At 40.5% G+C, this 26,700-nt stretch overlaps 1 protein-coding gene across 1 annotated transcript in view; it reads left to right on the top strand.

Moving 5' to 3' along the window:
- Positions 1–1,358: 1,358 nt before the first annotated feature.
- The window catches only part of ncoa1 (nuclear receptor coactivator 1), a gene marked incomplete at its 3' end in the record, with an annotated part of 35,572 nt that continues 10,230 nt past the window's right edge, over positions 1,359–26,700 (top strand). Inside the window, exons 1-10 of the mRNA XM_080047845.1 lie at positions 1,359–1,470; positions 15,000–15,105; positions 17,911–18,077; positions 18,984–19,090; positions 20,088–20,265; positions 22,565–22,744; positions 23,274–23,366; positions 23,937–24,077; positions 24,735–24,882; positions 25,342–26,320. Coding sequence (XP_079903971.1) covers positions 15,017–15,105; positions 17,911–18,077; positions 18,984–19,090; positions 20,088–20,265; positions 22,565–22,744; positions 23,274–23,366; positions 23,937–24,077; positions 24,735–24,882; positions 25,342–26,320 — 2,082 coding nt within the window. The 5' untranslated portion in view covers positions 1,359–1,470; positions 15,000–15,016. The remainder of the gene's footprint in view (positions 1,471–14,999; positions 15,106–17,910; positions 18,078–18,983; positions 19,091–20,087; positions 20,266–22,564; positions 22,745–23,273; positions 23,367–23,936; positions 24,078–24,734; positions 24,883–25,341; positions 26,321–26,700) is intronic.

The raw sequence follows: 26,700 nt of genomic DNA, 5'->3' as shown, positions 1-26,700 counted from the left end.
CCATCTTCTCGTGTTTCCCAAATTGGAGACCCTCCCATGTTGTAACAGGCATAGCTCACAAATTAGAACCAGGGCACCCACTCTGACAAGGTGAATTGACCCACACAGTGGTAAGATTTCTTTAACGTGATATAAAAATTGGCAATAGAAAATGTAATCTCGCAAATGTCACCATTATGATTGTTTCGCCATAGGATGACGGCCCATGTTGCCTATACCTAAATCGGCCAATGGTTCCACTTACAAATCAGCACCACCACATGGGTGTAATGCTACAAATGATAGAAATTCACAAAGTCCAAAGCATGTTAGCAAATGTCAATCCCAATAGAGCCCTTAGTGGTACTTTGTTGTTGCTTGAGCCACAGTCACCCCTTCCTCTAGTTTCTCCTAGTGAATTTGACTATTGCATCTACACATTATGAAAGAGACCACGGCAGTTGACTGTGTTCATCCTGTCCCTACCTGCTGGTTAGCTCACTATCAGGCTGTCTACGGAAATCAGTCTGATGTTCTGTCAGAAAACGCAAACATCTAGAGGGGACGTAATTAGCGTGCAGACGTCTCTGCTCCGTGTGTGCTGAGGGTGATGATTTATTATAGTGGCTGTCTGTGCTTTTCTTAAGGAGAAGCATTTAACACTGACAGTCTATAGTATGTATGGGAGAACAGACATTTTTTAACATACTTAACAAGAACAGCCTGCAGGGTGTGTAGGCCCGTCAATGTCTTGTACATCAAGTTAAAAAATATTTAAAACAAAAAATAGAATGCTTCAGTCATGCTTTAGTCTTACTGTATTTTCCAGTGGGAAAATGTAGTGAATTGATCCAACAAGCGATTTTATTCAGCGAGAATGCTTCAGGGGAATGCTTGTTGTCAAAATCCTGTGTGTGCTGAAAATAAAATCCAGTGTTAATACACAGTTTATGCTCTGTAAACGGCCCGGCATGTTGCTATAGCTACAGAGGGCCTCCTTTTGATTACATACCAGTACACACCATACAAATCCTAGACTGTGTGTATTACCACCAGATTATATTTTCAGCGCACAGCGCACACATAGTACATACAAGCAGCGGATAATGACTGATTATTAACTGATTTTGACAAAGTGGTTTTGAAAACAGAATTGCTGACTCCACCTTTAACTCTTGTCAGTACAGCATAATTTACACAATGTCAGATGCAAGCTAATGCTGTTACTTGCATACTAAAGGTCTTTTGTTACTTTTCTTCTTTTCCCCAGTAAGAGGCCTGACGGGCTTCTCGGTGCACCTGGGATGGTGCCATGTGACAGAGCGGCCGTGGAGCCATAACCACCAGAGCTCCATCCTCTCCAAGCTGCTGCTAGCCCACCACTGACCCCCGCACCCCAGCCTCCAGTCTCCCTGACCTCCCCTTACCTCTGCTCTGAGCCCTGGACCACCACAGCCACCACATGACTCAGCCACTGGAACCCTAGATCAAGTAAGTAAAGAGTTATGCCTGGTCAGTGTTGTCTGGTCTGCTGTGATATGTCCCCCCCCCCTTTTTTTTTTATAAGATTTTTTTGGGGGGGGTATTTTAACCTTTATTTGACAGTTGAAGAGCAGAGAGTGCAGAGTGGAAATAGGGTCATGCAGTAAACGTCCCAAGTCGGATTTGAACCCGGGTTTGATAAATGTTATTTACATACTAGCGCTTCTCTCAGGTGTAAAGAATGACATAAACTTTAGAAAGGATTCATATCAATGAAACTTTACAAGTATTTGGATAGGATGAAAGATTTGGCGCATTTGAATTAGTCTCGATGGTTGTGCTTGAAGTTGGTGCTGCTGTTAGGAAAGCCATGCTAATAGTATTATAGTAATATCTGTTCATTCACACTGATGAAGGCTATGCACCAAACTGACAGAATGCAGACGTAAGAAGCAAGTCCATCTACAAACCAATCAGTGTCCAGTATAGCGAGACACAGCGTAATTAGATGATGACATCAGGGTTTAGGTTTGACACGGAAAGTTATTTAGAGCGACAGTTGTGTTGTGAAAAAGCGTGAAAAAGCCCAATGAGACAGCTGACTATGGGGGGGCTTTGCGTTCTTGTCTTGTATGTTACTATATTTATTATACAACAACATTAACTCCCACTCCATATTTCCTAGAATATTCTTGTCGTGTTTGTTTATTACTAGTATTGACTTAAAATATGCAGATGTATTTATCATTGTAGTGCTAATGGAGCTACTCTTAGCGCTTGAGGCCATGTGTGTGTAGGATGGAGAGCGGAAGAGATGAGCAGAGGTCAATATTTAGTATTCAGAGAAGTAGAGCAAGAAACAGGAGCTTGTTATTCTGCTGCATTGAGCTGAACATGAGCCATGGAGCTAATGTCTACACAAATGCATCATGTGCCTGGAAGGGTTTCATGCTGGATTCCTTATGCTTCTAGTAAACAGAGATGTTTTTATTCTATATGTTCGTGGCGCAATGGTTAGTTAGTGCGATTTTTATTCAGTAGTAGTAGTAGTAGTGTATAATTGGCTGAAGTCTGCTGTGTTCTCTGTGTCAACACAGACTTAATGGTATGTCAATTTCAACTTTGAACAGGACCAGTTAGTTCAGGCTAAATTAAGAATAAAGCAAAAGAGACATAGAGAGACACAGAGAGAGAAAGAGAGAGTAAGCGAGAGAGAGAGAGAGAGAGAGACAGAGAGAGACAGAAAGAAAGAAAGATACCTCTTCCAAAACCGTCTGCATAGTTCCCACTATCCCAGCCTCCCTTTAGCGCATACACGAGTTGAAATGAGGACACAACACACACACACACACACACTCCCACATACCCGCCCACCCCTTACCCACACACTCCAAAAGGAGTTCGATATACGCTGTGCATTCATGTGGAATTATCAGTCTGGCAGCGAACGTGTTTGGAGATTTGAATTGCTCTGCGAAAAAATTGGGTGAGCAGCACGGACACCCGTTGGCGCAGAGGGAAGCCGATATGCATATAGTATCTGCCTCTCTGAATGGATGAAGTCATTCACTCATGTTATTAGGAAAAAAACATTTATCATTTTTATGGAAATATTAGATATATCTTGTCACTGTTTGCAGAATTTAGATTGGAAGTTAAAATTGTCTTTGTACCCCAGAAGACAATTGACAGTTCAATATAATATATCATAAATGTATACAACAGTTCCTTATGTATCTATATTAGATCTCACTTCTTTGCTGCCATGGTTACACACTTTCAATAAACGACTATGGTTAGAATACCATCCAGTCTGTGGGAAAACAAAGGGAAGAATTTCTTTGTATGACTGAGAACATGTTTCTTATTGTGACAATAAGCACTTTGAATCTTGAATACAAAAAGCTGTAATTCACAACTTCTATGGATTCTATACACCCAGTTGTCTGTCTTACTGTAGGAGTGTGTGGACTGGAGTGTGTGAGCCCAAGGTTATTTCTTTCTCTCTGTAAACATCCTGGTTGGGAAACAATGGACTGGAACTTAACAGGGTTATTCAGTCAAGTAGCAGGGACTCACAAAGGTTTGTTTTGACCCCATTTTGCTCAAATCATGAATGGATTTTCCCGTGGATATTTTTTTTCCATACTGCTCTGTAGTGTCTACATCACTGTTGGTTTTTCCAATAATGCTATGGTGTGAAAATCAAGTTATTAAACCTGCAGTGTGTAGAATTTGGGGTTTCATTTCCTAGCAGATTTTGTAGAAAGTAATTATAATATCCATAAGTACATTTAATTTAGTGCATAATAGCTGATTTTTTTTTTTTAATTATTATTTTTTCCCTTAGAAAGGGTCTCATATATGTCCATATTTCTGCATATTTAGGACCAAGGCCTAGTGCCGCCATCTTGAAAGTGTCATAGTTGGAATGTCATCAGGTGCATTGTTTAAAATTTAGAATTGTTCTTGTCCTTGAAGGCCACTGTAGCTTCTGTTATTATTCGAAAGGGGTGGGGTTACCCAGGGAGTGTTGCATTCTAGAACTTTGTAGAACTTTCTTGATGATGTCATATTACACACTGCACCTTTAAGAGTTCACCAAATATATGTGTGTGTGTATGTTTTAGAGCTGAAATAATTAGTTAGTCAACAGAATATTTATAAGTCGTTTCAAATATTGTTTTGCGGTTCCAGCCTTTACCATGTGAATAGTCAGTAAATTAAATAATATGTATTTGTATTTTAGACACTAAATGACACCTTTTTTTGATAAGAGGTTAAATAGTCAGGAAATGAATTGGAAACTATTTTGATAATTTATTTAAACTTTTTAGTACATTTCCAAGTAAAAAGGCCAAATATGTACATGATGATATTTCCCTCTTAAATGTGAGAACTCGCTGCTTTTCTTTGCCTCTCGTTAAAGGAAACTGATTATCTTTGGGGTTGTAGATTTTTATTTAGTTTGTGTATTTGTCTCGATAATTGGTAGTGTACTCGACCAGCTTGAAAGTTTGGAGTGCCTTTCTGCATCTACAGCTCTGGAAAAAATTAAGAGACCACTCCAAATGTCCAGTGTCTCTCATTTGACTATTTATAGGCATATGTTTGAGTAAAATGAACATTTTGGTTTTATAATATAAGCTACTGACAACATTTCTACCAAATTCCAATACATTTTTTGTCATTAGGAGCATTTTCAATAAGTAATGTAGAGATGAAAATTTAAGAAAAATCCAGACTGGTCTCTTAATTTTTTCAGGAGCTGTATATCCTCACAGCAGCGTGGGAAATTGTTATTGCATTGTGTCTGTAGGAGGTACAGCAGTAAAACTCTCCATATGTCGACCCAGATTGAGGAAACACTTTTTCATCCATGACAAGGAAATGTAAAAATTGTGTTTGATGTGCCTCTGTGGTACAACAAACTGTAAGCACATCCTCATTGCAGCTAAACCTGTAAGGCCTTAGCGGTGTGGGTGTTCTTCGTAGGAAAATGTAACCCCATCTCCGCTGTGCCGATTTCTCCTGGAAACAATGTAAAGCAGTTTAATAATGTATAACTCCATTTCAACTCAGAGGCAAAGTCGGAAACATTGCTTTGCTATTCAAACACAGGCCCTAAAGCTAAACACTATGTCTCTCTCTCACACACACACACACACACACACACACACACACACACCAACACTCACACATACCTGCCCTCCCATACAGAGAAAGAAAGCCCTAATCAAATACAGTCTGATTAATTTGGTTCAGATCAATTATGCAGACAGACTGATATTTAGTTTGGGAAAGTTAAATTGCAGCAACTTCTTAAATTAGGCAAATTAAATCAGTGTTCGAGTCTAAATGAATGTCATGAAATGTCAGAGTGCTGCCTGTTTGCAAATAACCTGCTATAAATGTGAGAAGGAACATCACGGATAATTAATATTCAGACAATATATTGATTAAAAAAAAAACAGTTATGCTGCATTGCTGACTTTTAGGCAAGGCAAGTTTATTTCTATAGCACAATTCAGACACAAGGCCATTGAAAGTGCTTTACAGAGGCATGAAATACATCAAGATTAGACATTAGAAATTGCATTCAAGAGATAGTAAGAACAAAGAAATTACATCAAGATCAGACATTAAACATTCAGACAGAGATTAAGAATGGCCGCAATGAAAATAACCTGACTGACAATATATTTTCTATACAGCCTATTTAACTTATTTACTCTTTATAGTTTCAAACCCATTTTAAATATAGTTTAGGTAATGTAGAGAAACGTGTTAGTGGCTGTATTGCTTCACGTCGTGGTGGGGCGCCTGGCTGCCTGGGCCAGTTTATCAATAGTGGAGTAATGGCAGAATCGGTATGTCCATTGATTGAATCATGAGTCAGTTAGGCCCTGACTCTGACCACATGCCGAGGCCACATGCAGACAAATCCCCCCCAACAGAAAACACCTCTCCTCTGGGCTTGATGCATCCTCACAGCACGAGTCCACTGCTGCTCAATTGAACCTGCTATGTGGTCTGTGTGCACACTCACAATAATGATTTGATTAACAGTCTAACATGGTGAATTTCACCTTTTTTATGTTAAAACTGTTTTAAAGGAATACTTCACCCATATGGAACCGGCATTCAATCATTATAAAATCGCTATTATAGTAAAATGAATGAGGTTTTCCTTCCCTCAGTCTTTCCTCAGTCTTCCCTTGGCCCAGCTGTCCTGTTAATCCTAACTCTACATGTGATATCACGCATGGGAAAATGTAGGGTTAGACAGTGAGACCATAAAACACTCTTTCTTCCTTTTCCAAGGCTAGGATGAACCGATATCTAACAATTTTGCACATTTATACTACATAGGATCTCAGAGTTCAATACTCCTTCATATTTCCACTGGTGAAGTAGGGCTTTAACACAACACATATGTATGGATGCTACGCAGGAGTCAGTGGGGAAACCGAAGCCGTAAACAGACCCTGGTCATGTCCTATATTCCAGAGGGGTGGGCCTTTTAGCAACAGTGACTGAGCAGCTTCGCATGGGCTGTACCAACTCAGTGCAGCAGGCAGGGGTGGTCCCACTGTATGCATAAACAATGTAGTTATAATATGGAGAAAACAGTTGTTACGAAGCCTTTGTTACAGCTATAAGATCATAGCTTTAAGCACAGCCTTAAATATCAAATTCCCTAATATCATGGGACTAGTTTGTTTTGCTTTTATCTCTTCTCTATGATTAGGTTCCCACCTATCATGGCATTCCTGGAATGATATGAAATGTTAAGCATTGTTTTGAGAAACTGAGAAAGTCATGAAAGTTTATGGAAATTTTTTTTTGTTGACATTTTACCAAACAATTTGTACAGTTTAGAGTAAGTGAACAACATGACAAAGATACTGTATGAACTGTTATCATCTTGGTCACACTGTTCCTCTTTGCAAAGAAGTTTGAATAGCAACAAAATAAACTATTGGGAGCTTTGTATGTACATTAGGTTAATTAATGTGCGTTTTGGGTCATTTCAGTATTTTCCTCCCTCTCTACCTCTTTCTGCCTATCCTCCCCTCTCTCTACCTTGGTGGTATGTCCCTCACTCGCCCCCCTCCCTCCCCTCCCTGTAAGCCATGCATTGCCACTGTTTAGTGTGTGTATGTGTGAGTGTTTGAGTGTGTACGTACATTCATGCCTGTGTGTGCCTGTGTGAGTGTTTGCTCAGTACAGCGTGAAACGGGAAAAACGAGGGATCTTTTAAGAGGGAAGGAAGGAGACGGAACCTAAAGCTATTGAGAGGCGGGCAGGTGTCTGTAATGGAGAGGCCGCGGAGGCAGAGCAGGACTGTGTTTCTCGGCATGGCTCTGCTGCGCTGCTCCCGCTGCTCCTTTTTCTTCTTCCTCTTTGGCGATTGAAGGCTCGATCGCCCGCCGCACGTCACACGAGAGAGAGGGAAAGAGAGAGAGAGAGAGGGAGGAGGTGAGAGAGAGAGGTCAGAAGGTCCTGGAAGGCTTGACTTGGCCTACAGGTGTGTGCATTTGACTTGTAATTGTTTTTTGTGTTTAGTGCAATCGCTGGTGTGTGTTTGTGTGTGTGTGTGTGAAAGTGTGACTGACGTGGCTTCTGCTGCGGCTGCAACAGTTGTAATTATGAGTGGTTCAGTCACATGTAAACGTAGACCAGAAGTCTAAGTGCAAGCTGTGAAAGATGCCACCTGTCTATTTAAATGGTGCTGTTGTGTGAGTGTGGACCGCGTATGTACAGTAAGGAGCATTGGTTTTAGCAGAAGTGTGTGTTTATCAAGCTATATATTTTAATGTAGTACCTGGTTGTATACAGGAATGAATGGTGTTAGCTTTGATAAAGGTGCAGTCAGCGATTCTGGTGCGGTTGCTCAAAATCACTTTTTGTCAAATTCAGTGAGTATCTCCTCACAATCTGCTACCTATCTAGCCTGGCACCGCCCGCCTACCTACTTCCGCTCAATTTTCATTTCACTTCAGTAGTCAGTCTGGGTGTGCGGTGTATTCGCGGGTTTTCTCTTTAACCGGTCCAATCAGCGAACAGAGCGAGTGGCTGAAAACGATGACGTCGAAGTCGCGCGCCAGTTTCAGTTGAATGCTGCGTTCCTTTGTACTTGGAACTCGGAAATTTCCGACTTGGTAGTTCCGAGTTCCGACCTGTCTGTGTTCCAGTGCATCTGCTCGGGAAAGTATGGACGCCTACAACCTTTCTCATCCAAATAACTAAACGTTAGGCTTGAGCAAGTTACCGTTGCCAGGTACCGGTAGATCCATAGACTACACTATGTAGTGAAGTCGGAAATATCCGAGTTCCCTGTCCAACTGGAACGCACCGTCAGAAGCCGACTCATGACCTACGTCACGACCAAACGTTATGTGATTGGTTGGCTAATCCAGAGTGGCACTGGGCAGATCCAATAGTTTTAAACTTCAACAGACAGCCGCCTCCAAGTGAGTGAACGTTTGCCAATAGCACAGTTCCAGACCTTCTGTACAAATGAAATGAAGTACGATGGTCTGGTTGGACCAAGCTACTACCTATCTGTACCGTGTCACAAAGTGATTTTGACAACAAGCGTTCTCCAGAATCGCTGACTTCACCTTTTCATATTTCCTAGCCTGAGAGAAAAATACAAAGTTATGTAAATTTTGTTAAAAGTTCCTAGTTTTATATGTGTGAAGTTGAAGAAGAGCAGCTAAGAAAAAAAACATGAGAGCATAATTTGAACATTTTAAATTTGTTAAATGGAGCTGACCTTTTTATATTTGAGTGGTATTAGTCCGATTTGAGTAAGTGCCTCTGATTTAGGCTCTTCAACTTTGAAGGAGCTATTAGAATGAAAAATGAACAATTTGGCTGTCTTTTGAAAGTATAGTATAACAGAAGTGTTTCCTAGTAGTTCCAGCTACAGCAAGGTTGATAACTATATTTATGTTTGTGTGTATATGGTTAGTGCATGGTGTGAATTGTGTAGTAACAATATGTCGATATTTGAAAAAAAAAAAAAATCTATTTGACAGTAATTGTTGTGTAGGTTCTGGCTTTTCCTTGGTAGTGCGGAAGTGCATGTTTGTTAATCATAACAGAGTGCGTCGCTCCATGTAAACAAGAAAAAATATATTTATATAAAAAGAAAAAGCGTGCTTTAGATGAGTTCACATTACCTTGGATGACAGACAGCTAGGCTTAGCTTGTTTGTTATGGCAACAACAGTTGTAATTCCTCCTGTGGGATTAGTGGTGTTGTGTACTGTGAGTGTTTACTAGAAGGGCTCAGCGCCACTGTCTTCACGCACAACTCTGTTGGTTAACCAGACAGGTGCACACAGGTAATATAGCACCTGTCTGTATTACATAATCCAGTTTATGGTTTGGCCAAACTGTAAAATAAATATTTCTGTGCCTCTTGATCTAACCTCCAAATGTGTCTTTTTCTGCATGAGCCATGGCCTTTGTGTGCACTACATTTGCAGCATATGGTGAATTAGTACCTATGTACACCTTGAGAACTAAATCATTTTTAAAAACTAAACCTTTTGCAATGTACACCTCTTGCCAGTCTCAGTCGCTTCAAGATATCAAGCGAGCAGGAGTATATACCTCCAGTTGACAGTTAATAATGCAGCGTTGGCTGCAATAATTATTAGAATTAGTTTATCAAAATGTTGCGGTGCGTATCCATTTATTGAACAAGAGACAGACAGACAGAGAGTTTTACATGTCAAACCATTATTACTACAGTCAATGTGTGTAAACAGCAGTACAATACATATGCTTTAACCATAACAAGATCATGCGTCGGTAGCAGAAGTGACTGTTTACATGACAAGCCCTAGTCAAAGGGTTTCTCTATTCTATTCTGACTGACTGCAAGCGCTGCATGACTCTCAGCTATATCTATGTAGCAGACCGCGGTTACCGAGCGAGGTCAGTGAGTTCTCTTCCCATCATGTGTGTTCTCCATATGGGCCTTTTAATAGGACGACAGTGGTGTAGGTGTAGAAGCAAAACAAGCTGGTTAGCGAGTGAGTAATGGAGTTGCCTTTTATTATTAACACTTAAGCAACACAAGCACTATGTGAGGCGAAACAGGAAAAGCCCTCATGTACCGTGGATGGCTGTTAAGAGCTGGTTGTGTTCGGCAGACAGGATTTTCCCCTTATCACTTCACTCTGTAGGGAAAATGAATTGAAAGGCATATTTTCACAGTTTGCACATTCAGATAGAGCGTGTTCTAGGGCTGCACAATATCAAAAAACATTAGGTTATGCGATTACGTTGTTGGATATTGCAATGATGGCGATATCACTTAGCAATAAATAAAGAAATACATTGTTAATGTCTTCCTGCTTTGAGTTCTTTGTCAACATAGACCCTAGGCATGAAGTAGCCTATAGCAGACAAAGAGAATAAATTATTGATATGCATTATTTCCATTCCAACAACCATTCCAATTGGTTTTATTGTTTATTGGTCATTGAAGCAAAATATCTTCATGACCCCTCTTCACAAAATCTTTTGGTAGGCTACATTTGATTGGCCAAATATATTGACATGCAGAGTGTGAATGCATGCCACTTGGAATAGGCCACCATTCATCGAAGTTCAAGCAGTCTTTGACATACACATACCTCCATATTATCAACATTCACAATAACGATACATTTCCGATAGATAGATAGATAGATAGATAGATAGATAGATAGATAGATAGATAGATAGATAGATAGATAGATAGATAGATAGATTGATACTTTTTATTGCCATTGCATTTAAAACACAACATTTTGTTTGCGGCACCACTTCAACTAGCATTTCACTTGTTTTGAATTCACATTTAATATCCTCCCTATAGATTCACTTCACAGTGCTGCATTTTTATCAATTGTTATTTTGCCCGTTGCTTCATGAAATATTACAGGTGTGTCCTCCACTCTCCTCCATCAATAACCTGGTGTGTGCTTTGACTTATTGCCAGATATGCATAACATGCAGGAATTGTACTCGTTGACCTCCATAAACTTAAGAGCAATACGTTTGGAAGGTCATTCTGGAAACACAGGGCCTTTCTCCTCTGTTTACAACCACTCTTACTTCACACAAAGAGCTTAAAAGATTAGTCGATTTAACAGAAAAATTAAGCAGAAAAAATGCCCATAATGCCTCATTCCAGTAGCCTGGCGCTACCAGACCATCGTACTTCATTTCATTTGTACAGAAGGTCTGGAAGTGCTGTAATTGGCAAACGTTCACTCACTTGGAGGCGGGTGTCTGTTGAAGTTTGAAACTATTGGATCTGCTCAGTGCCACTCTGGATTAGCCAACCAATCGCATAACGTTTGGTCGTGAGCCGGCTTTTGACGGTGCGTTCAGGGAACTCGGAAATTTCCGACTTCACTACATATTGTAGTCTATGGATCTACCGGTACCTGGCAACGGTAACTTGCTAGAGCCTAACGTTTAGTTATTTGGATGAGAAAGGTTGTCGGCGTCCATACTTTCCCGAGCAGATGCATTGGAACACAGACAGGTCGGAACTCGGAACTAACAAGTCAGAAATTTCCGAGTTCCGAGCGTAAGGGAACGCAGCATTCAACTGAAACTGGAGCGTGACTTCGACCTCATCGTTCTCAGCCACTTCCTCTGTTCGCTGATTGGATACTTAGAAATCTGTTCGGAAAAATCTCACTAATACGCCCCACCACCAGACTGACTACTGAAGGGAAAATGAAATTTGGGCGGAAGTAGGTAGGCGGGCGGAGCCAGGCTATCATTCCAGGTTCTCAGATGTGAACGTTTTCTGTTTTCTGTGCTTTTCATTTATGATATCAAATGAATATTTTTAGGACAAAACAAGGCATTTAAACAAGCCAAATTATTCATATATCAAATAAACACGTTTATACTTAATGAAGTAATGCTTCAACACAATTGGTATCCCTACCAAAACTAAGTTATTTGATTGACAAATTATCATGAGCACTATTGACTGAAATGTTGCTACGATGTGGAGCTATTCTAGTTATTCATATGCAAGTGAATTAGTCCTTTTATTTCCAGACTCAACACAGGTCCAGGCTGCTATTGTCTGGAACACTGTTACCGTTGGACAAAGGCCTGAGCGTTCACACCCACTTTTGTGATGTATGTTTTTTTTGTTGCTGCAAGGCTTGTTTTGATAACCAGGTTTTGCTCCTGGAATAATTCAAACTCTCTCCTGCTTACTTACAGTTTCATCTGTAATTTGAACACATACAGTTGAGCTGCGTTTCTCAGAATCTAGATCTAGGCTAATTTGTATTTCCACCGAGTGCCAACACGCAGCGGCAGCTCTCGTTTCTCTCAGTGTGGCGGATGGTTCTTTTTTTAAGTGCTCTGTGTGTGTGTGTGTGTCAGTAGTAGCAGCAGCAGGAGAAGGAGGAGAGTGGGGTGATCTGAGGTGAAATGTAAACAAGGGGCTGGTCAGGAAGGATTAGCAAGGCACTGTGCGCGGCACACAGCGCTAAGATAATGGCGGCTTGTTGTTTTGCTAGGGCTGCCCATGGATTTAACAAGTGGTGTGTGTGTGTGTGTGTATGATTTAACAGATTGCATTGCATTAAGATACTAAAGCGTCGATATGGTTTTCATACAGATTAAATTACTTGAGTGCCTCTTTTGTCATGTGAGCATTTTTCCCTCCTAGTCATGCTGTAAACAAGGTAAATTCAACGCTGTTCAAAATCTTTTAGTCACAATTAAGCCAACTGATTAAAACACAAATTAGTAGTAAAATGTAGTCAAACTTGGCTAAACATGCCAGCAATGAATGAATGTGTATATCCTTTGCTGTTTTCTGCTGCTCTGTGTGTGCACTTAGATTAATAAATTGGTCTTAAATTCATTTTCTGATACCCTTCTTATTTAAAAAAAGATTTGTACCTCCTAATATATTTTGTCTTATTGGATGAAGTGCATAAAAAAACCTTGTTAAATTAACCGTCCTCTGTATAAACGGTGCAGCTTCATCAAAACGTTGGTTGCAGCATGCGATGCGTTCCCTGTTGCCATGGTTACCCCCCTGATGCAGTGGGAGAGGCAAAGACTGTGTAGACTTTGCAGATAAAATAAAACAGACGCACCGGATCCATTGATGGAGAGACTCGAGAGAAATGTTATGACAAAAATACAATAAGACAAATTATCAGTGTGGATTTCTCTGTATAATTCAATGGAAAATAGTATTATTAGAAAGTATAGCGTTAGAAATGGTTGTATAGTTTAGTCGGCAGCAGCAGCAACGAGGATTTGTTGCAGAGCTGCTGTTATGGTACAGGCTGTTCTGGAACTTACTGTGCGTTTCTCTGTGCATGGTTAATAGCTGTGTTTTTTTTTTTTTTTTAATAACAGCTAAATGTAAATGTTATGTGTGTGCATAAGAACAGAGATCTAAATATTAGTGTTCAATATCTTTACAAAATGTACAGCTCATTCGAATATTGTCATTTTCTCTAAATACATTGTGGTAGATGTACTGTCACCTCAGTGGATTGACAGACATTTTAAACCACTAGGTATATATTATACTTCTTGATTCCCCCCGGCAATATTTTATATTCTTTTTAATTTATTTCTATAAAGAAAGTATGGAATCTTGAAATATAAAGATTTTTTTTTTACTTTCTCTTGCCACTGCCACAATGACATTTAAGTCTTGTTACACATGGTGAGTTAACCATAGAATATTATAGATATAGAATGCATGCATTATCTTTCCACAGTGTGCAACGGGATTTAGCAGCTATCCTCAAGGTGCACTAGACTTACAGCAGTTATAAGTATGAGAAAAAGATTTTATTTTAAGATTTATATATAATATATTTTTTTTTAAAGAAGTGAATTTAAAAAAAATAAAAACAAGTATGTATGTTTGCATGTAGTTCAGAAACTTTGACCCTGCTAACAATTTTTCATTTTTTTTCAAATTTTTCAGCAATTCTGACCCAATTGTATGTATCCTTTCCCCCCATTGAATGTATGCGAATTCTTGTTTGTTGCTGCCTTGTTTTTACTGTGTGAAAGTGTGGAGCATATGTAAATATTTGCTTGGCGACCCTCACTTTGCTCTCGTAAACTCACAGTCCACGTGTTTACAACTCCATAAAACTAAAGAGAAGCCGTGGTATCTGTTTCTGCCCTCTCTGTTTTTGTACTGAACGCAAACTGAACTGTGACCCCAAAACTGAAGTTCAAATGAGCTGTGCATTTTGTTAAGCTCTCACCCACTGGCATTACGCCACGCAATAAAATGCACTTCCAATTACTGTATGGCATATTACCCGCCCGTACGGTTTCATCAGAGGTATCCAAAGAATGATTATATAATAGTAGCGCTTGAATATGTTGGCAGTAGAAGCAGCAGCAGCCAGATTGCTTTTACTTTTCAGGTTTTTTGGAGAAAAAAAAAAAGAATGAACGGATAATGTAATGTTAAACCTCTGAGTGGATGTTGAACTCTGGGATTTAAAGGTGAAGTCAGTGATTATGGAGAATGTTTGCTGTCAATTTTTTTTTGTCAAAATCAGTGAATAATATTCACACAAAGTAAGATGTATGAAGATATGAAAGAGAAAATTGTGTATTGGTGGAATTGTCCGAAAGAATAATAAATAAATAAATAATATGTCCGCATGATCCACTATCTGTTCATACTGGCTGTACGCTAAAACAAATCAGGTGTTAATGCATGCTGAATTGGTATGTAATCAAAGGATATGTAAACAAAAGGAGCCCACCGTAGCTAGCAACATGCCCGTTTACAGTTCCTATGCTGTGTATAACACTTGATATTTTTTCAGCACACACACAATACAGACAGGTAGCGAATCATGAGGAGATTCATTGATTTTGACAACAAAAAAATTACAATAAGCATACTCCAGAATAGCTGACTCCACCTTTTAATTGTTGCACCCATTTCTAATAACAACTTGCCTCCTGTTTAACCATGTATTCTCTCTCTCTCTTCTGCAGGTCAGTAGAATCTGAAGATGAGCGCCGTGGGGGAAAACCCTCTGGACCCGGCCACGCTAGAGTCACGCAAGAGGAAGGGCTCGCCATGCGACACATCGGGGCAAAGGTAAACCGCTCAGGCCACGTTGTGTTGTTGTGTACGTGACGTTACACTACACACTGTAATACATGGCAGAATGATGAGGCAGAAAGCTAAAGTAAAGAGGTCTTAGCTCGTATTCAGCTGAGTGTTGAATGGTTGGTTGGTTGGTTGGTTTGTTGATTGGTCAACACACATCACACACATCTTTCTGATGTTTTTTTTTAGCATTTCCTGAATATGTCTGAAGCATGACATAGGAAGAGAGAATTAACATTTGATCAATTAATTTCTCCGATTCTTGGGTCTGTTGTTTAGTCTCATTTAGATCACATGTATGGTTTGTGTGTTCTGTTTAAAGGGCTTTGTTTGTGTATTCGTTGTGTTTTTATTGTGGGATATATCCTGAATAGGGATGGGTACCGCTAATATTTTAAACGGTACTATTACCTATACTGCTTATTAACCCAGTACTTAATGGTACTAGTTATCTGAACATTTTACCCTTCTTTTAAAGAAAAAAATCTCCCTCTAAATATTATGTACTTTCGGATAGATGTTAAGACAGATTGCTAGTAGTGTTACCCCCTTTACTGCCAAAAGATTTATAGCACTTATTGCGTAGTGCATACCCATGCCATGCCTCATCATTGAGCATTTCTTGTGGGATGTTTATGTTGGACAATACTTATTGTTTGATCAATGATCTGATGGTGGTGTTGATGTATTGTGCTGTTATATGATGGTGTCACTGCCTGCACACCGGGATGGTTGGCTTGTTAGTTAATGTGTTTGAATAATTCCATGAGCTTCGAGTTATGTAACAGAAACAACAGAATTAAATATTAATTTGTTCATTCCCATTCCTGCTTTGATGTAACCATGGTTATTTAGTGGTATGCTAGGGCTTAAAAAATACATTAAAATGTCCTTCAAAAGTATAGGAAAAAAAAGTATTTAAGTGCATAAACATGTATTGTATCTTCATTGCTAGATAGATCTTATCCCATTTAGGGAAGTCAAATGTACAAAAAAAATCTTGTGATTATTTTATTGAATTGTCCAGTATAACAGATTTGCTTTCAATCAGTTGATTGACAGAATGTAAATTGCTGAATAATGAATTAAGTCATTTCTCGAAGCAAAAATACCAAATATTCTATTGATTCATGTTCTCAAATGTGAGGATTTGCCTATTTAAACATCACTAGTATAGTATTTGAATGTGCGTCTATTCATGCTATTACGGTAGGGATGCACTCTTGTTCTTTTTGGCTGCTCAATGCACCGGTACTGTAACAGAATTAATGGATGTGCATCAAAGTCACCATAGAATAAAAAAAAAAAAGTTTGTTAACAAGTTAAAGAATAGGTCAATACATACGATTCATTTTAAAGCCGAACTAAAAAAGTGGGTCTTGAGTATTTTTTAAGTATGAACTTTCTATCAGTCACTTGTACTTTGAGCAGAGTGGAAACTCTGAGAGGCTTTGAGTCTGTAGGATGATGGAAGAGGCAAACAAGTTAGAGTAAGGTTTAAGTTAGATTATGTAAGTAGCTAAGGAATTAAAGTAATGTGAACAGTGTGTGTGTGTGTGTGTGTCTATGAGGCCTGTTAGCTGATGTAAGCTGTTGTAAGAGCACTGTTAGCATTTCTACAGAAACTACACGCAGCCGCCTCCTCCCCCTCCCTCCTCCTCCCTCCCTCGGTCACCACGCCTGTGTGTTCTGGCTGGCCAATGCACTGACCTACTTTTGCTGTTGTCGTCTCACACACACACACACACACACACACACACACACACACACACACACACACACACACACACACACACACACACATTCCTTTTTCTCATGTTTACCACATACCTTGCCGTAACTTGTCGGTTTGAAAGTATATTATTGAAACCGGAGCATAAGGTTAAGCCCAGAGCTGTGCATTGAGACCTGTGTTAAAGGAAGCTTTCAGTTGCTTTTTTAAACATACCGTTTCAATATCTGACTCAGTAAAGTATATGGCAACTTTCATGTCAACTTATTGCTGGTTGCTGAGTGAAAAACAAGTGCATTTTACTAGACCTGTTGCATTAATGTAACTTATACATTTCCCATCATTGACACTGATCATTTAAAGCAGTTGTTAGAGGCTGCCACTCTTGTTATCTGGTGTTTAAATTAATAATTGTAATGTCTTATTTTGAGTTGGCATAAAACAAAAGAAAAAATATATGTTATAAAGGTCATTCTTGTCTGGACACATCCTGTGGTCTCTCAACAGCTCGCCATTTTAACTGATTACTTCCTCACTGACATTAAGTATGAAATTACTGTTCATTTCGCCCGCAATTATGCAATCGCAATTTTTGCTAATGGTTTATTATTCCAAATTATTTTTTCCAAGTTTCGTTCGATTTTTTTTGCTGTTGTTCCTCTCCTGTCTTTTTTCAATATGTTGTGGAATTGACAGAAAATATATCAGAAATTATTGTTATTATCAATTAATCAAGAACAATTTCTGTCTTACATTATAGTTAATGAATGCTGTATATTTGGGGTTTGGCCTAACGCTAGAACAGTACTTAAAACTCATGGCTTGGGGCGCTCTGGTAGGGTAGTGGATAGAGTGCGTACCATATTGACACCGGCCTTCGTTGCAGTGGTCTCGGGTTCAAATCCGACCCGTGGACCTTTACTGCAGGTCATCCCCCCTCTCCCTCTGTCTCCATATTTCCACTCTGTACTATCTAATAAAGCTTGAAAATGCCAAAAATAAAATAAAATAAAAAAAAAAGTAACTTATGGCTGTCTCTGTCTGTGTGTGTGTGTGTGCAGTGTGGAGAAGCGGAGGCGGGAGCTGGAGTGTCGCTACATCGAGGAGCTGGCTGAGCTGCTGTCGTCTAACATGGGCGACATCACCAGCCTCAGCTCCAAGCCAGACAAGTGCCACATCCTCAAGACCACCGTGGACCAGATCCAGCAGATGAAGCGCAGGGAGCAGGGTAGGGAGGACACACATACAGTATACACGCACACTCAGTCACTCAGTCAGTCACTCAGTCAGTCACGCAGGCACGCTAACTCACTCACTCCCTCACTCACTCATATATTCAGTCAGTCAGTCACTCACTCACTCACTCACTCACTCACTCACTCATATATTCACTCACTCACAGGGGGCAGAGTAAGGACACACACACGCACACTCAGTCAGTCAGTCACTTACTTACGCACACTCGCTCGCTCACTCATATGCACACTCACTCAATCAATCACTCACTCACTCATATGCACACACACTCACTCACTCATATGCACACTCACTCGCTCACATGCACACTCACTCGCTCACTCGCTTGCTCACACGCACGCACACACAAATACCGGATATGAGAGGCTTAATCAGGTACTATGCATTAAAGAATTTTCGTCCTTGAGGTATGTGCGCTTTGTTGTGCGCTAAAAACCCTTTTCACTGATACAAAGTTTTTTTTTTTTTTTTTTTTTCAACTTAAATTTAAATTTGTTTGGATTTTTATTTTTATAACCACATGAATGAAGAATTGTGTACGTGCACATAATCAACTATTCTCAACTATTTCGAGGACAATTATTTTCTCATTCATGTTTTAGAAGTTGATTTCCATTCAAAATGTAAGAAATTCTGAACAACTAAATTTTTTCTCGTGGATTTTACGGTTGGTTGTTAGGGTGTGTGTGTGTGTGTGTGTGTGTGTGTGTGTGTGTGTGTGTGTGTGTGTGTGTGTGTGTGTGTGTGTGTGTGTGTGTGTGTGTGTGTGTGTGTGTGTGTGTGTGTGTGTGTGTGTGTGTGTGTGTGTGTGTGTGTGTGTGTGTGTGTGTGTATGCTATACGTTATTTAACAACACACTTTCCTCTGTTCTATCCAGAGAAAGCAGCTCTTCTGTCTCCAGACGATGAGGTGCAGAAGAGCGACATCTCGTCCAGTAGCCAGGGGCTGGTGGAGAAGGAGGCACTGGGGCCCATGCTGCTAGAGGTGACCAACACACACACACACACACACACACACACACACACACACTGACACACACAAACACACACCGGCACACACACACACACACACACACACACACACACACATGAAAGATTTCTACCCTCCGAATACAGAATCAGAAATACTTAATTGATCCCCAGAGAAATTCGGATTGTTACAGTTGCTCCAATTTGGTATAGAAACAGAAAATAATTAAGTGTAAAAAACACGTGCTTAATCCCACAAGGGATGGCCTAACAATACATCTGACAATAAACACTAAAAGAATAAGACGTAAATAAGTATGAACAATATACTACAATATGTACACAATGTAAATTCTAGAAATAAAAAGCTATCCAATAAAGCTTGAAAATGCCAAAAAATTCTCTAATTTAATTTATTTATTACGGCTCACGGCCATAGCACATGGCATGGAGCACACAATTCAACTGAAATCATTACAAAACAAAAAAATGGTGCACGGCAAGGAAAAACAAAACAAAAACAAAACAAAAACATCATTTAAACAATGGCAAAACATTTCTCAAAAAGGCACCTGTTTTAACAATAACCCCTGGCCTACTTGCCCTCAAAAGCGAAATCAGTTTGGTCATGGATGGAAAATAAACATAATAATTTGGCAAGTACTTTTTTCTATAATACATTACGTCCACATTTTCACACTCAAAAAGTACATGGTATTCATCTCCAACACAATTAGAATCACAAAGGTTGCATATTCTTTGATTTCTTTCCAGCCCTTTGTATCTTCCTGTGACTTTAGGTATTCGGGTGTTATTGGTTCTAAAATTGCATCTTGAAAAAAAAAAAAAAAAAAAAAAAAAAAAATTGGTATATGTCTAAATTTAGCATCAACAAGTACAAAAATCATCAACAACTCAACACAATCTGGCCATCCTTTTGCTCCGTCTACTGTATGCCTGGCACATATTGCAGACACTGACACTAAAGTTGACTTGTCTCTTGTCTCCTTCAGGCCCTTGATGGATTCTTCTTCGTGGTGAACCGTGAGGGCCGCATCGTCTTTGTGTCGGAGAACGTGACCGGTTACCTTGGATACGGCCAGGAGGAGCTGATGACCTCCAGCGTTTACAGCATCCTCCACGTCGGAGACCACAACGAGTTTGTCCGCAATCTGCTGCCCAAAAGCCTGGGTGAGTGAGCTGGCAAGTCTGTCTGTCTGTCTGTCTGTCTGTCTGTCTGTCTGTCTGTCTGTCTGTCTGTCTGTCTGTCTGTCTGTCTGTCTGTCTGTGTGTGTGTGTGTGTGTGTATGTGTGTGAGTCTGTGCAACTGATGGTTCATACTTTCTATCCTAGATTGTGTGTGTGTGTGTGTGTGTGTGTGTGTGTGTGTGTGTGTGTGTGCGTGTGCATGTGTGTGATGGCTCATACTTTATATCCTAGATTTAAGATGCCAAAGGCTATTAATTTTTAAAAGAAAAATCTGGTAATTACTTTTTCAGTATCCTCAAATTTGACAGCTCGCGTGCCAATGAAAAGCCATTAGGGAGGAAGGGAAGACTCAATAGATGTTTTTTTTTTGGCTTCAAAATCAACGTACAGTCCTGGGTACAGATTATTCACTGGGTTCATTGATGAGAAATGCTGTAGATCAAGTACATTTGAAGAGCTATGAACAAAGGTAGTATGATCTACTATGGACATGTTAAATTCACACAGCCGTAAAGGTGTAAGTCAGCGATTCTGGAGAAAACGTATTGTCAAAATCACTTATTGTTTGTCTAAATCGGTGAATATCTCCGCACTTTTCGCTACCTGTACATACTGTGTGTGCGCTGAAAAAAAAAACATTGTTAATACACAGCTTAGACTCTGTAAACCTGTTTGATGTTCGCTACAGTGGGCCAGCTTTGTTTATTTGTTTACAGAGCCTAGACTAGGCTGTGTATTAACCCTGGACTTTTCTTCAGCGCACACACATAGTATGAACAGGTAGCGGGTCGTGAGGAGATATTCACTCGTTTTGAGAAAAATAGATTTTGACACCAAGCTATCTCCAGAATTGCTAACTCCACCTTTTAAGTGGTTTACACAAAGCAGCATAATGTGCGGAGAAGAAAAAAAAACGTAGAGTCGAGCGGAAAGGCAGCATGTGTGTGGGCGAGTAAAACAATGGCTTTCTTCACTGCCTTATTGAATTTTTTTGCTGTATCCTTGAAGGGAGAGTGTATAATGAGAATGGAGGGGGCCTGATTAGGGTCATGTAAGGGTAAAAGATAGTGAGAGTAGAGTAATCATTTACAATAATCACTACAGCGCTCCCTTCTCCTTGGATGAATACTGTGCATTCATCTGTGCTATCTCAGCGAAACACAGATTAATCTTCCAGGAGGTTATTTCAGTCCATGTGGGGGGGGTGTGATTTAAGGGCGCTTTGTTTTATTCAAATTCAAATTGAAAACCTGCTCTGTCTATCACATAATGATACGAAATTGTCGTAGGATAGAATCGCATAAACAACATAAAAAAACATCCACCCACAAAGACTCATTCAACATTTTAAATTAACATGCAAACAGCTCCGTAAATGAATAGATTGTAGGAGGGCAGAAGCGCAATTTAAAAAGTAGCAACAGTTGTGTTTTGGAAAGGTTATTTGAGTGGGATTGGAAAAAGTTCTGTAATTAACTATTTAAACTAGAAAAAGAAAAGATTTAGAGTGATAATTGTGAAATTTTTAGTTTTTTATAATGTGGTGTGCAGTATTTGCAAAGCTCTCACTGCTACAGTACATTTTGTCCTAGAGCGCCGTTGTAAAAATCCTGTTTGAATTGCAGAGTGTGCCGTTTGTTTTAATCATTGGTGTGTTTGGAATGAGTGACAGGGGAAATCATCTGGTGCTGTAAATTGCAACTTGCTGATTTAGGTGAAACGGCCCCAGGGCTGCTCTTCTGTCAATAGATTCTGGAGATATTATATATTACAACATATACAAATCTGTGAATATCTCCTCACTATATGCTACCTGCCCCTACCTTATGTGCACTGAAAAGAAAGGTGGTGTTTATACACAGCCTAGGCTCTGTAAATTGATATGTAAACAAAGGGGCCTAACACTGCTAGCAACATGCCCGTTTACAGAGCCTAGGCTGTGTCTAAACACCAGATTTATTTTGCAGTGCACACAAGTTCCTGACAGGTAGCAGATCGTGAGGGAATATTCAATTAATATTGATTTTGACAACAACATTCTCCAGAATCGCTGACTACACCTTTTTAAATTGACGCTTGACTCATCAACTCTAAACATTGCTCCAGATGGTTCAGAAAGCGCCTTGCATGGCAGCTACTACCATCGGTGTAGGAGTGTGTGTATGAATGGGTGAATGTGGTAAGAAATGTAAAGCTAAAAGTCAGCTAAAAAGCGCTAAATAAGTCAAGTCCATTTACCACTTACCATTAAACCCTTGTCTATATTGTTCTCTTTGTCCAGTGAATGGTGTGCAGCGGCCACAGGAACCAGCCCGGAGGAACAGTCACACCTTTAACTGTCGCATGCTGAAGAGGCCGCCGGACGAGCTGGACTCAGACAACCCAGAAGCCCGCCAGCAGTACGAGATCATGCAGTGTTTCGCCGTGGCCCAAACGCGTACCATACAGGAGGAGGGAGAGGGTACGTACAAAACACACACTATGACAAACACAGTCTCTAGGCAGGAAAAGCAGGGAATGATAATGGACTATTTTAATTTCTAATTGTAATGTTGCTATGTTAATCATAATTATTTTGATAATTTTATCATATTTTTTATTATTTTTTATTTTGTCTTTTTATTTCTGAAAAGACCTTTTTAAGTATTATTTTTTAAAATGTTATATGAAATGTTGTCAAGTAGAAGTGTGTTATCACCGTAGCTGAAGTTTTCTAATGGGTTGATTTCCCAGATTTGAAGATATGCATCAAAATGTGAACGTACAGAGTGTGTTGTGATCCTGTTACTATGATATTTAACACAATCCTTCCTCATACGTTTCGAATACTTTCCATTATGTTTCATAAACCTCAGAAAAAATGTGATAGTTTTCCATCCAGGGTTGACTTTTAAATAAACCAATGTCTGTGGAGGACATAATAACATTCATAATGGTCCACATTGAAATGATTTATAATTTTGGGATTCCGGTTCCCCTCTTTCTTTCAGACCTGCAGAGCTGCCTGATCTGTATTGCCTGTCGAATACCTCGCACCCCGCCTTTCAGCACTGAGTCTTTCATCACAAAGCAAGACCCCACAGGTAACGCACACGCACACACACACACACACACACACACACACACACACACACACACACACACACATTCAGGTCTCATATCGTAGTCAATATTCCCAAAAGTCATTGAGTTTCCGGAATACGATTTCGATTTGTAGAAGTGTACTTCACATCCACAGTCCGGGAACGTTGCTGGGTTACATTACATGAAAGTATCAAAATATACAGATATATTGATGAGGCTTTACCCATTTCTGTTACATAATATTAATATTATCAAAAAAGAGCATTTTACAAAATGTTCTAACTTACTTCAAACAATATCATTTATCATGAGGGTCACAGTGTGAACCCTGAATGTGTGGAGCCTACTGAAGATGTTTAAATCCATTTACACCGATCGTGTGTGTGTGTGTGTGTGTGTGTGTGTGTGTGTGTGTGTGTGTGTGTGTGTGTGTGTGTGTGTGTGTGTGTGTGTGTGTGTGTGTGTGTGTGTGTGTGTGTGTGTGTGTGTGTGTGTGTGTGTGTGTGTGTGTGTGTGTGTGTGTGTGTGTGTGTGTGTGTGTGTGTGTGTGTGTGTGCGCGGGGCTCCAGGGAAGATCATCTCCATAGAAACCAGTGCTTTGCGAGCGACGGGCCGGACTGGCTGGGAGGACCTGGTCAGGAAGTGCATCTACGCTTTCTTCCAGCCGCAGGGCAAAGAGCCCTCCCACGCCAAGAAGCTGCTGCACGAGGGTGAGAGGGGACTCTATGGACTGTTTAGATCCATTCAGAGAAAAGCATTAACAAGCTTTCTGCCACATTTATAGCAATGCTTCAATATACTAATATGATAGATAGATAGATAGATAGATAGATAGATAGATAGATAGATAGATAGATAGATAGATAGATAGATTCTCAATCTCTGTAACTTTTCATTCTTGCAGAAGATGTGTAGTGCAAGGCTAGATCCAATTCGGAATCACATTTTAGAGTTGGTTTAGTGTATTTTGCATTGGCGGATTTTCATGTGCTTATATAAGACAGAGCTATGGCTGCAACAATCAATGCATCATTTGATTGTTTGGTCCATTAAATGTCAGAAGATTTTGAAAATGCCAACCACAATTTCCAAGGTGACCTTCTCAAATTGATTAATTTCTGACCAATCAACATACCAGAACACACAAATAGAAAGTTGCTATGCTGTTCCCATCAAATTTGAGGCAGTATGCTATTACTTGAGTGATTCTCAAATACTCAAAATACTAAAGTGGATTGAAAGAGTCATATTGTAAGTGTTAGAAACAGAAGAATCAATCTTTGAAAGTCTAGACATGCGCTTTATTGTAAGTCGCTTTGGATAAATGACATGTAATGTGTATTGTGTTTTCCTCGTGTGCGTGACAGTGATGACCCACGGCACGGCCATCAGCCCGCTGTACCATTTCACGTTAAGTGACGGCACGCCGCTCAGCGCTCAGACCCGCTGCAAGTTCTGCTGCCCCCCCAACCCTGACGTACAGCCTTTCATCATGGGCATTCACACTATTGACAGGTACTGTGGTCGGAACACGCACACCAATGAATTCTCAGATTTCCAGAATCATGAAAAAGATAACATGAATGAATGAATGAATGAATGAATAAGTGAAAAAAAATTATAGTTTAATTGTCCTTTTCTTCTTTTCTAACAGAAAAATTACATATAAAAAAAATAGGCATCAAGATAAGGAAATCATATAAGCAGAGCATATATTGAATTGGATTTTTCTTTACTATTAGGAGCAGAGGTAGTCACAGTAGGCGTGATGCATATAAACAGAACACATTAGTGATATAAAGGTGTTGAAGAGGTGTTATTATGTGTATGTAAATAGACTTGACAGCTTTCTTTACTGCTCTATTTACAGTTTGCCCAGGGACTACAGATGCAAAATGCAATTGTTTTTAAATTGTGCGCTGTCCCTTTGAACAAAAAATAATTATCTTTTTTATTTCCCATTCTCTGTCCCAGGGAACACAACACTGCTAGCTCTCAGGAAAACACTAACCCCAGCCTTCCAGCGACCCTGGGCAGTAGCCTGGCCCAGCCTCCCTCCCGCTCCCCGTCCCTCCCGCCCGGCTCCAGCTGGCCCCCGGGCGCTGGCCTGGCCGCCGCGGGCCTTCACCCCCAAAACAACAACAACAACAACAGCAACGCCTCCTCCATGGGACAGAGCCCAGCCACGCTCAGCGCGGGCTACCTGACGCCCAGCCGGACCTGTCCCCAGCAGGCCAACAGCCCCTCCCCTCTGGGCAGCCCACTCACAGCCGCCCCTACCTCTTTCGTTTCCCCCAGACTGCCCCGGGCCAGTCCTGGGTTAGGGGGGAGCCCTCGCGTACCGGGGAACCCCTTCTCTCCTTCCTCCACACCCGGCCTCCAATCCCCGACCGGCAGCCTCAGCAGGCAGCAGTCAGGAGGGGATGGAACTAGTAGTGGTGTTAGTACCTTCTCCTTGTCCTCTCCCCCTGGCCCTCACAGACAAGCCAGTACGCCCGCCGCCGCCGGTTCATCTACTCTGCCTCCCTTAGCCGGACTAGAAGGAGGGGGAGAGGACTGTGTTATAGCCCCCCTTTCTTCTGCCTCACAGCTGGGGAGTAACCCCCGGCCCGATCAGCTCCTGGATAGCAATGGGACAGGAGTTGAATCGAACAGTAACAGCATCAGCCTCCATTGCAGCTCATCACCTCATCCCCCAAACCCTTCCCCTACGGCCGCCTCTCAGTCCCCGGCCGCTCACAGCACTCTGACGGAGAGACATAAGATCCTGCACCGGCTGCTCCAGGACAGCAGCCCCTCAAACGACTGCTCCGCCGGGGCCACCGACGAAGGAATGAACCGAAACCAAGTGGAGATCAAGAAGGAGCCGCCCGCCAGCCCCGCACTGAAGGCCAGCTCCAGAGAGCCACAGGACCACCAGCTGCTCCGCTTTCTCCTGGATACAGACGAGAAGGTGATCATGACATATCATTCAGTCAATCAAACTTTATTTATAAGCGTTTTTCATACACAACAAAGGCAACCTTAAGTGTATCACAGAAGAAAAAAAAGAAAGAATGCCCACACCGAACCAGCGCAACACATTACTTTCAGAAATGAAAGCACACTTGATACAACAGAAGTCAATAAAACACAGGCTGAGTGAATCAAGATTAAATAAAAAAGCATGGATCAATAACACAGGAAGTGTTGAAACGCTATCCCAGACACTTTGAGGAAACACCAGAGGACAAACTCTACGCGATTGTATTAGAATAAATGTTAAAAAAGTTAAAAAAAATAAAATAAAGCTATGTATAAATTAGATAACATAATCAAAATATAACATTTTGA

This window comes from Ammodytes marinus (assembly GCF_949987685.1).
Source record: "Ammodytes marinus genome assembly, chromosome: 19".
In the NCBI taxonomy this organism is placed as follows: domain Eukaryota; kingdom Metazoa; phylum Chordata; class Actinopteri; order Uranoscopiformes; family Ammodytidae; genus Ammodytes; species Ammodytes marinus.
Note: the sequence above shows the minus strand (reverse complement) of the source record. Positions and strands in the feature narration are given on the sequence as shown.